At 33.2% G+C, this 11248-nt stretch overlaps 2 protein-coding genes across 5 annotated transcripts; one reads left to right on the forward strand and one right to left on the reverse strand.

Annotated features, from left to right (window-relative positions):
- The first annotated feature begins 1639 nt into the window (after positions 1–1639).
- On the forward strand, positions 1640–7715 carry LOC110425962 (uncharacterized). Of its 3 annotated transcripts, none has more exons than XR_002446085.1 (11): positions 1640–1958; positions 2125–2179; positions 2552–2587; positions 2675–2719; positions 3218–3301; positions 3522–3587; positions 4264–4302; positions 5587–5686; positions 5981–6131; positions 6958–7107; positions 7307–7715. XR_002446085.1 is itself a non-coding variant. In XM_021441047.1 (11 exons), the coding sequence occupies exons 1-10, from the start codon at positions 1753–1755 to the stop codon at positions 7066–7068; spliced, it is 852 nt and encodes a 283-aa protein (XP_021296722.1). In that variant the 5' UTR covers positions 1640–1752; the 3' UTR covers positions 7069–7107; positions 7307–7715. The 3 variants fall into 3 exon arrangements, 2 of the variants coding, with proteins under 2 accessions (XP_021296722.1, XP_089641359.1); XM_021441047.1 differs by having other exon boundaries at positions 6999–7107; XM_089785233.1 differs by lacking the exons at positions 6958–7107; positions 7307–7715 and having other exon boundaries at positions 5981–6135.
- On the reverse strand, positions 7691–10709 carry SYP81 (syntaxin of plants 81). Of its 2 annotated transcripts, none has more exons than XM_021441045.1 (7): positions 10472–10709; positions 10275–10358; positions 10079–10183; positions 9328–9468; positions 8642–8884; positions 8382–8513; positions 7691–7852 (listed from the first exon to the last, which is right to left on the reverse strand). In XM_021441045.1, exons 1-7 carry the CDS (start codon positions 10547–10549, stop codon positions 7709–7711), a joined length of 927 nt encoding a protein of 308 aa, XP_021296720.1. In that variant the 5' UTR covers positions 10550–10709; the 3' UTR covers positions 7691–7708. The 2 variants fall into 2 exon arrangements, with proteins under 2 accessions (XP_021296720.1, XP_021296721.1); XM_021441046.1 differs by having other exon boundaries at positions 10079–10179; positions 10472–10518.
- Between the last annotated feature and the right edge of the window lie 539 nt (positions 10710–11248).

The raw sequence follows: 11248 nt of genomic DNA on the forward strand, positions 1-11248 counted from the left end.
TTATTGTCAACTTGTAGGATTGAAGAAAGCTGCAGTCCCGAAACCCAATATAGGCAATTCAGTGTACACTGCACCAGATTACTTTGCTCCCAATTCACCGGTAAATTAAACACATGCTAACCCATTTGGGTTGAATGCAAGCACATATCTCAGGTCCTTACTTGTACATGAGACAATTCAATATATGTTTTATTGTAGAAATGGTTCATCCAACTGCAGCAGTCACTTATCCATTACATAAAAAGTGCTGGGAATAATATAATGAGATGAAAGGCAGGCTGTTAACTTGATGTTGAATCAATATAATCATGTGTAAAGCCTCTAATGAAGGTGCATGGTTGAATGATTACTCAAAAGTTTCTTCAGGTTTTCCAACTTTTCAAGGTCAACAATTTGTTTAATCGTTATTCACAAGCAAATGTAAAATGCAATTTACTCAAAAGTGATCATCACTCTTTTTGATGGATTATTTTTGAGATAACAATAATCTATTAAGAAACGCACCTGAACATTTGGCTCATTAGTCAGTGCATTATCCTCCTACTTAAAAAATGGGATTCGAATCCTCCCTCCCTTAATTATATAAAAAAAAAATCTATTAAGAAACCCTAAAGGAAAACTTACATACATTTAGTAAGCAAAATACTATACTTTTTATTCGATATATGTATATGCTGAAATATTATATATTGTTATCTTAATTCGGTTTTTTATTTAAGTTTTATTTAAAAAATTTTGAATGTCAAATTGAAATCAAATTAATTATTATTTAATTTGGTTTTCAAATTAAATAAAAAATATTTAAATATAATATTTTAAAATATTTTTAAACTATTTAAAAAAATTCAAATAAACTCTTATGCTTATATCTAATAAGTTTTTATATTTTTATTTTAAATTAAACAAGACTTTATAATTTATGTCCAGAGGCCACAAATAACATTAAGCTAAGGCATTTAAGACAAGTTTGATGAACTTTTATAATTAATAACTGGAAGTAGAGTAAGGTTGGGGTTTGAGCTGTTTTGGCCTTCATGTTTGAAGTTGGTGCCAACAAGTGAGTAGCATGCGGATGATGTCTCTCGTCTGGCTAAATGTTGTAAAGGAATTCCAAACTTTGTGTTGGAGTTTTTATTTATTTATTTATTTTCTTGTATGGGGTTCTTAATATTATAGGAGTGTTTCATCTATTAAACAAGAGACTTGAGATGACATTACCATATTAAAGTTGAATCAAAATATTTTTCAAAAAAAAAAATTATGTAGTAAAAGAACGAATTTTATGATAAAAATTAAAAATAATTTATTATTTTTATATTTATATAAAAGTAAAAATATCATGTGAACATATTATCATTATATAAACATATTACGTTATCATCTATCATAATACATTAATATATAAAATTAATATAATATGTGATATAAAATGATAAGCAGCATTTTCATTACTCATAATTAATTGACTTATAAAAACTTGTTTCATAAAATAAAATATAAAAAAAATTAAATTTTTATAAATAATAAAAAGCTTTTTTTAGATATTCCATCAAATACTTAATTCTAAACCAACTCAATTACAAGATTTTACAAATTATCCCTTGTATCTCCAGCTTGGTCTTGGCGGTTTAGAAACCAAGACAAGAAACAGGTGGTAAGAAATAAAGCCATGAGCAGGGAGTGGTTAGTTAAAGAATAGAGTCCGTTCCAGACCCAAAACCTTAATATCTCTGTATCTATCTCAAAGTGGATATGGTTTTTACATGGAGTTTGACTTGTCTTTCGGGAGCTCAATCTCAAAGGGTACTTGCTTGGAATAGTGTGCAACAACACTACTTTGCCCCTTCATTACCTCCTTATCCTTTCAAGCCATGTTGCTCTTCCTCTTCTCGTAACCATAATCATACTTTTTCTCTCATTCAAGACTCTGCTGTCATTGGTTGCCTTCGTGCCAATAGGCAACTTCTCTTCACTCTTTTACTATCTTTGTATTTAGCATGTTTGTAACTGGGTTTGCTTTTATTTTCATATTTGGGATGATTGGTTTTTTTTTCTTTCTTTTTTTTTTTTAATTTTCTTTGGGTTCTGTGACTGAGAACTCATTTTTCCCATTTCTGTATATAGTGCTGAGCAGGCAATGGAAGCTGCTCGAGCTGCAGTTAATGGTGGCATTGAAGTTGTAAGTCTTTGAATTTGTAATAAGAACTCCTTCAGTTTAAAGGCAATCATACTGTATTACTGTTCCTTTCTTTCCAGTTTGTGGGCATTTTTTTTTTCTTCTTTCATCTTTTTATTATTTATGAAAGATATTAATTTAGTTTTACATCCATAATTTGGTATATCGTCCTGTTTCCATTTCGCATTCAGAATATTCTTTTTTATCCAAAAATTTTTAATTAACTATAATCCTAAGGCTGCTCTGGTGCATTGAAGTGTTTACTGCTTAACTCTTACATAGACTGGATTCACTATAAAACTTATCCTGAAATTGGATCTAGTTACGGCTTTACTATTAATGGACTTATAAATTTTTACTTCTCCTGATTTGCAGCTGGAGATTGTTAGGTCAACCCCAGGAGTGTTTGAGGTTGTACAAAAATCCAACCTTAATTTTCTGCCCAAATTTACCATTTTGGATTGAGAATTTATATGCTCTTTTCCCATGTCTGCACAGGTCTTGCAGGCTCTGGTTAAGGAGTATCCTACTCAGGCCTTTGGTGTAATTATCTTACTAGTTATTCTTAGATTCATGTACCTTTTTCTTTCCTGGAGCAGAAGCATAGGATGCTGCATATAGGTCATGAAAACTCATTTGAAGTTTTGGCCTGAGGAAGCAATGATGTGCTTGCATGTGGCAAAGATCTATCTGTTGACTGGCGTATTCAGTTTTGTCGAAACCTACAATTAATTAGTCCTTATATAAATTATATGAGTATATGCCCTTGATGCCTAATGTGATTAAGAAAGCATAGCCTTTCCCAGAGGTTCATAGCCATAAAGCCGCTGGCTGTTGCTCTTTCAGTTCTATTGAGTACATTAATTAGTAATAGATACAGGCAGAAACTTTTGTAGTTCCTAAATCTGGTTTAGCCACATATGGGCAGACCTATTCTGAAGATAGCGTAGAAGACAAGCTTATTGTCAATCTAGAGCACTTCTCTAGATTAATTTCAAATCACCTTTTGGATTATTTTTGAAGCTGCTAGAAATCTTGCAGGTTGGGACTGTTTTAAATGCTGAGGATGCCAAAACTGCTATGAAGGCCGGAGCCAAGTTTCTTATGAGTCCTGCCACAGTGAAGGTATATGCTGAGAATTCTGAGATTATATCTCTATTTATGTTCATCTTTTAATACTGGGAGAATAATTCTTGAACCTTAGTCTCTCTTTTCTCCGTTTTCTCGAATACTTCTTTGCCATTGTGGCCTTGCTTACATTTTGAAGCTCAGCCTAAGTACACATGTTACTATATGTTTCCAGTGCTCCCTTTTTTGTCTGAACTAAACACTTATATTTCATCAGGATATTATGGATGATGTTCAAGATGCTGATGTTTTATACATGCCTGGTGTAATGACCCCAACAGAAGTAAGAAAATTCTTTTCCAGTTCATTTTGTAGGCTTAGACTTCTTAACCCCATTAACTTATTTAGCTTCTTTCCTTACATTGATAATGGGAAAGTTGAAGTTAAATTCCTTGATTATGTTTTTTTTTTTTTTTGCATACTGTTTAAGATTTAAGAACTTATATGACACATGTAAGCACACACAACAAAAACATGCATCCATCACCAGGACAGGTTTTCGTTTGGGCAGCTGCCTTCACGGGAATCCTTGAACAAATCTGGTAGTATTGCATAACTACGAGAACTTTTAAGAAATTCTCATGTTTGCTCCCTTATGAAATCTATTGCCTCACTTAAAAACTGAGCATATAGGTAATACTATCTGCCATAAGTTTATAGAAAGTTGTTATCTTCTCAATTGAAAATCTAGTAACTTTTAGCTAACAATAACAAATATCATTTCCATGGGAATGCTTTTTTACCTAGGCAACATGTTTCATTGAGATAGAGTAGCAATGATTGAGCTTTTATATATTCAAATCAAACACAAGATATGGACTAAAAATCAACTCATGTGAATGATAAACATATATCAAAATTTTCACCACACGGCAGAAAGCCTAGATGTGGCCCAAGCATGCATAAAGTACATATATATCTTTTAGGGCACTAATGTGTGTTGAACTGTGACTTTTCAGATATTCTCTGCGTATAATTCTGGTGCCAAGATTGTCAAGGTGAGTCTTCTAGTCAATGTTTACTGGCATTTAGGATGTGGAAATTGATTGAAGGAATGATGACCATCTAATGGCAGGTGCCACAGCTGTTGTATACTTAATGAAATTTTACGTAAAAGGCTATCTTTAGTTACCTCTTAAAATCAGTCCATAATATGAAAGCATATGCAGTTACTGCATGATAATACGATTTGAATCTTAACGTGGCTAGTTATGTATGTAGCTCGAATTGGCCTTCATACAAACATACTACTATTACATAGTGTTATAATTCAGTTGAAAGGAGAGAACTTCATTCAAAGGAACAAATTGTGCACAAAAAGGCAGGGTGTTTTTAGAGTGGGATTTTGAGCCAAGACTACCCAAAAACTGTCTACGGGATCAATGATGGGCTAATTTACAGTTGTAATTATCAGTAAGAATAGCATATGGACTTATACAAATAAATACATAAACAATATATGGATATGCCATGTGAATTTCAGAACTGATGAGAGATATGAACCTTTCAATTGTCTCTCTCTGAAGAGAAGTTTTAAGTTAAAGCTTGACAGTTCCCTACTTGTCGATGGAGCTTTTGCACACGGGTTTCCTTAAAAGACAATACTTCCTTGTACACTGAATTGAGCTGTAGATGGAGGTCGATATCTGGCTAACATAAACACTCCTTATGTTATTTTGGAGAGTTTATTTGGATTGTTTGATTTTCTGTTCATATTTCCATGTGTTTGATATTTGTTAAAAGTAAAAATGGTGAAAAAGGAAGATTAATAGATCTAGCCATTGAAGACAATATTTGTTCATATCCATGGTGCGTATCTGTTTTTCCAGAAGTTGCAGTCCTCATATCATTTGCTTTGTGAGTGTTGTACCCACTGGAATTCGCATAGATGATATTTGTTAATAAGAGTAATCTCATACGATAAACATGCCCTACATGAACTGATATTTAGGGATGTGGATCAAGTTCTTACTAGCAGATGGGTTATATACTATGAACCTTTATGTGAGGTTTGTAGGTTCAGTGATGCACACACACACATGCACATATGCATGCATACACATATACTCATTGTAACATGTGAAAGCTTACCTGTATACTGCACAGGGCACTTCTTTGATAAACTCATTTTGGATTGAATCATTTTCACTTTATGTTTCATCTAACAATACTGACGGGTTCTGTGAGTTTAGGTTGATATGTTGTGTATATGAAAAAAAAAAAACAAAGGCTCAAACCTAAACTTGCCTGATGAAGTTTTTCCCCTTTATATGGTTAAACAGATCTACCCTGTTTCGGCATTAGGTGGTACACGATACATATCGGCGATTATGAAGCCTTTTCCTCACATCCCAATGGTTGCTTCCCAGGGCATAACTATAGGTTGGTACTTTTGGCAAGCATGTTTTGTCAGAGTAATTTCATGTAACTTCCCATTGGCAAACATACCCAAAGAAGCTAGCCTTTGAACAAAACAGATAGTGATTTACAGAAACTGACAATGCTCACCATCCTCTTCTTCATACTTGCATTTCTTATAGTAGTGTGAAAACTAAACTTGCTAGATATTGTAATATCTAATTGAGAAATGTCTAGGAATATCATTTAGTTTCGCTTACATATATCTAAATTTGCTGCTTAATGAAGTACTTGACATTTTTGTATAACTTGATACAGATTCAGTAGGAGACTACATTGCTCAGGGAGCAATATCAGTTGTTTTATCGGATGCTATATTTGATAAAGAGGCAATGGGACAAAATAACTTCAATGCCATACATCAACTTGCCAAATCTGCTGCTTTGCAGGGCAAAAACGCAGTGGAACGGTGAGCTTTTTATGGTGTCTGTTCCATGGTAGTTTTAACATTTTCATCTATAACCTGTGAAACTGCTTTGTGGTCTGTCGAGATTCCAAAATCAAATATGTTTTGCAGTTATGATTATCTTGATTCATATTTCTCTACTCACAAAGATTCAGATAGCTACTTTCCTAGTTCCAGATATGCTGTTTCAGAAATTACAAATCTATATGCTAGCAAGTCTACCTTTCCCCATCATTTTTCCTTTTCAATTATCTTTTGAACAGGCAACTTTATAGTCTTCGATGCAAGTTTATTGTTATCTTATGGTACTGGTTCAGATCAGATGCTCGGCTAAATGCATGGTCTTTAGTTTAGCATTAATTTTAGATGAAGTGGAGATTCAGCATCTATAGACTAAGGGCAAATATAGTGAAATATCTGAATTCAGACAAGAAAGCTATGAAATCGCATGAAGGTTTTATAAGCAGACACATTTAGAAAAGAGAAGGCGGTCGACACTACACTTGTAGGTTGAAATTGCTGGAATTTCTTGTTCATACTCAGCTCTAAACAGATGAATACTCAACCCGGATAACAAACATAAAGATGTAACTTATCGAAAGTCTTATTCAACCTAGGAGTTATACTTAAGACATTGGCAGACAGTAAGCCTGGTCTGTTAGCTGGAGCTTTATTGTTATTACTGTACAGACATGACATATTGCTAAAACTAAAACTACATTGACAGATTTTATACACAATTCAAAAATATATAGAAAGTTGTGTTCCTGGACGAGACAGTTCTATTGTAGCATTTGTTGTCTGTGCTTGACTGACCTGGACTTTGCAGGAAGAGGAATTGCAGGCTGACTTATTTGCCTCACTCATAAGTGACAGCTTTCATCTATATCATCTATACCAGACTACTGCTGCACTAGCACCACCAACTATATACCTTTGATATGTTTAAGCAAGGAATATCTTCTGACCACAGAAACAGGTAAAACTATGTCATGTAGTCCATAGGCAGTATGTTTTCTTTCTGCACCATTTCTCCCCTTTGCTGAATTATTCATTGATTTTTTTTGCATCAGCATTATATTTCATGCTTTGATTGTCATCACCATTGTTATCATCACAATTAATCCCAAACTCACTTACCCTTTCTTTGTATCTGGTTTCTTCTCATCAAAACCAAGGTTGACTACTTCATGATATACTAGTCTGTTACCTGCAAGGCTGTGAACTCATTTTGAGTAGTCAAAGCTCAAGAGCATGATAATAAGGAACAAATATGCGATGATGCATGGGGTACCTGCTTTCACTCTCAGCTAAACATATATGGAGGAATTTACCAACAATGCAACTCATGTTACCCAATTTATGTACAGTTGGCTGAGTTGTAACATCTTCAACCTTCTTCTTCATAAAGGAAAGGCAATTACAGTCAGAAAAATTCAATATACTTTGCTTTAATTACTGTTAGATAGTTCTTTGTACTTCTTTTCCATCCATCAAAACTACAAGGAAAGAAGGAGCCTTTGTTCTTTTGAAAATGAAAAACAGATCAGCTCACTAAAATGGAAAGAACTACTATATTTTTAATTATACCAGTCAAGAAACAAGATTGAAAAGGTAAGTACAAATAGAAAAAGCAAAAGAAAGGTCCTGCTGCTGCTATTCCGTTGGATAGCTTGAGAAAGCTCTTTGTTACCGAGTTCTACATTTTTTGTGGCTTCAACTGCCTGCACATAAGACATAAAAATGACTGCATCAATAAAGAGATTGCATAAGAGGAGGAAAACTTTGGAAATTCAATGCTTAGAGCTGAAAAGAATGTGAAATACAATCTCATGCCTTAATTAATGCCTGATTCAGCTGCTATAATGAACCATCAGACCCTAGAAGCTCCTCTATTTGAAGCAACTAGGGATGTGTGCAAATTAAATCTATATATTTAAGAAGACAAAAGGTATAGGCCAATAAAAAAAAAGAAACTTCTTCATTTTGGACAAGAGTGTATCCACTGCCTTATTTTGCGATGAAAATAACATTACAAACTAGAATTACCACCCTAAATAGAAAATTCAACTTACATGATCAACTTATTAAAATCAGTTGCATAAACAGATTTGATGGTATAAATTATATAAGTTTGAATGAATTAATAAAAAGAAAATGGAAAATAGGAGGTTAATGATGGTGCAGAAACATTAGCTAAATATATAGGGAGAGCGAAAAGCAAGTGACCGTGAAGGAAAATGTTTTTTGCACCTGGTCATAGAGATGTTCTATCTGTTGAGCTTGTTGCAGAACATGCGTGGACATGAGGTGATTCAGTGCAGACATCTCCACCATCTTAGTTTCCGTTTCTTGAACAGCATCTAGAAGACTAGTCAACTCAACCTACATAATAAGCGGAGAAGCGAACATCTTCAATTTATTACAATTTCAAAAAATGAATTAGATCATTCAACGAAAGGGCATAATAGAAAGAACCATATGGAATCTATCATGAAAAATATTCTGATTACCTGAAGGGCACGGGTTTCATTGTCCAGCAATTCCTGTTGGACTCTAAGAGATTCAGGTTGAAGCTCATTGGTCTCTCTGAGGTCCAAATTGACTGGTTTAGAGGTATCCAGAGAATTCGAATCAACAACCCTCTTAAGTTTTCTTCTTGGTGTTGCTCTATTGATAGCATCTTGGAAGCGGATAGCTCTCAGCTGATCAAACTGTGCTGTCACTGAATGAAGTTTCTCACTTAAAATTAGAACCTGAATGTTAAGAAAGCAGCACAAGTGTTAATTCATCAAGCTAACAACAACATTAAGCCTTTTCTTAGAGAGAGGGAGAAATCACTACCATGCAGGAATAAAAAGTTATTTAGTGAAGAAATATAAAGGACATAAAGTATTACTACAGGAGAAGCTGAAGTTACCATGTAAAGAAATTAAAAGAAAAAGAAAAAAGATAGAGACTCTTGAATCTTGCTAGGGCCATTTAGCTCAGAAAACTGACAACAAATTTACTCTTGTTACTACATTGACGATGACAGAATAAAGGTATTATCAGAAAGGAGGACAATTAGAACTATTTACCACTGAAAGCCAGCAAGATCCAAGGGTGAATCAATCAAAACAGGATAGACAATTCGAGCAGATAAACAAAGTCATATGATGACACATTTCAATAAGCGTAAACAGGAATTTAACCTTACCACTCCATGTTTGTGTGCTATGGTATCAGCATTTGAGGTATCCCTGATGCCAAGCCAGCCCTTTGAGGTTGCCTCTTCATCGTTTATGCTATTTTTGAGAACATCAATTTGATCCTTGCAAGCTTTAATAAAAGCAGTAACCTGTAGAAGTTTAACTTAGTAACATAGGATGTAAACAAACTAAATCCTCACAAGCAAGCACCTTCATTTAATTGAAAAATAAATGCTTTCTTTGATAACCAAAAGCAACCAAGAAATGAAAGCAATCAAACACTTCCCATTGGTAGTTAACTGCTAAAATTCTAAAATCTAATCACTCCATTTGGCTTGGCAAGCACAAAACCATAATGCTCATATCACTAATCATCAAAGTTCACACCTATTCATTCAGTACAATTCAATTACACACCGAAAACACAAAACCAGCCGCAAATTCTTAACCCTTTAAGCACATATCCAAAGAAACAACTTTCACCAAATCAACTGCATCACTATCATTGAAAAACTTTGAGTCTGCTTAACATTATAGTTATGGTCCGGTGAAAGCCACAAATTTACAATCCAACCACAATATCAAATTTAGCCTATTTAACAAAACAGATCAAATGCGCATTTATTTATCTTCGGACACTTGATTCGATCAGAAAAAACACTAAAAGAAAAAGAATTCCACAAATTCATTAATCAAACTAAAGAATAGTTGACAATATTCTCTAGTATAACGTCTGAAGTTAAAAACATAAAACATTACTTCTTGTTCAATGCTGTCCTTCTCTTGCTCCGTCGTCCGGTGAAGATCCACATAATCTTTCCGGTGCTTCGACATGAACTGATCTAAAGCTCCAATACTCTCTAGCTAATTACAAAAAAGAAATCAAACATAGAAATTAACTCGAAATTTCTCTTTTCCGAAACAGTAACAAAATTTTGAAAGATTTTGCAATTACCGTCTTGAGTGCAGATTTAGTGAACGGAGTCGTTTGCCATGGTTTATGGATTATGAAAGATGCCATAATGGCTGCCAATTTAGACTATCAAAGCAACATAAAGAAGAATCCAACAAAATTTAGAGTTCAAGAATAATTATAAGATCGAAAGTTTTAAAAATTAGAACCAAAAAAAAAGAAGAAAAAGGAAAATTTACCTTGTTGTAACCTGATGAAATTGCTGTGTGCCGTACAGCGTCTTTGAAATCTTCAGTTCGATCTCTGAATCTCGACATGTTTGTAATTTTCAACTGCTTCTCCAATTTCGTTGGGTTTTTCAATGTACAGCTCAAGATTTGAAGCAAGGGGCGAAGAACAGAAACGAAAATCTAGAGACAAAAAAAAAAGAAAAAGCGAAAAATGTGGGAGAAAGACTGAAAAGAAAATAATAAGAGAAAAGAAGAAGGTATTTATGTCAAATTATAAATTAATTAAAATGCTAAATTATTTGTTTGATATAATAAACTTTTGACCGTTAAATGCATATTAAAAAATAATTTTTGATTGATGTAATTAAGATATCGTATTCGCTTGAAATTTTATATACATAATAGTTACCTGAATCTATATAATCACTTGATAACATTTTGGAATTTGAACTCGTATTCAAATACACAAACATTTTTTGTTAATTATTTGAATTTGTTTAAATACTCGATCTTGCAAGTCAAATTTTAAACCCATAATAATTAAAAAAATCCTAAACCATTTAAAAAAAATTCAAAGCATAATATCTAAAAAAAATTATAAATTATGTCCGAGCATTTGACTTATTAGTTTGTACATTATTCCTTTCTTCAATTAAAAAAAATTCAAATGAATCTTTATACTTTTATTGCGTTCAACTAAGTCCTTATATTTTTGTTTTGGACCAAATAAGCTTTTGTACTTTTATTTTGAGTCAAATAAATTTTTATAACTAATATTAATTTAAT

Source organism: Theobroma umbraticum, unplaced genomic scaffold, assembly GCF_002168275.2.
Source record: "Theobroma umbraticum cultivar Fairchild unplaced genomic scaffold, ASM216827v3 scaffold_12.1, whole genome shotgun sequence".
Taxonomy (NCBI): domain Eukaryota; kingdom Viridiplantae; phylum Streptophyta; class Magnoliopsida; order Malvales; family Malvaceae; genus Theobroma; species Theobroma umbraticum.

Bases quoted from the DNA above. Each gene is read 5' to 3' on its own strand.
- SYP81 (XM_021441045.1), bottom strand. From the start codon at position 10,549: ATGTCGAGATTCAGAGATCGAACTGAAGATTTCAAAGACGCTGTACGG. The intron at 10,359-10,471 runs GTAAATTTTCCT...TTGCTTTGATAG, and splicing joins TTTCATCAGGTTACAACAAG to TCTAAATTGGCAGCCATTAT. The intron at 10,184-10,274 runs GTAATTGCAAAA...TTTTGTAATTAG, and splicing joins CTAAATCTGCACTCAAGACG to CTAGAGAGTATTGGAGCTTT.
- LOC110425962 (XM_021441047.1), top strand. From the start codon at position 1,753: ATGGTTTTTACATGGAGTTTGACTTGTCTTTCGGGAGCTCAATCTCAA. The intron at 1,959-2,124 runs GCAACTTCTCTT...TTCTGTATATAG, and splicing joins GGTTGCCTTCGTGCCAATAG to TGCTGAGCAGGCAATGGAAG. The intron at 2,588-2,674 runs GTTGTACAAAAA...ATGTCTGCACAG, and splicing joins CAACCCCAGGAGTGTTTGAG to GTCTTGCAGGCTCTGGTTAA.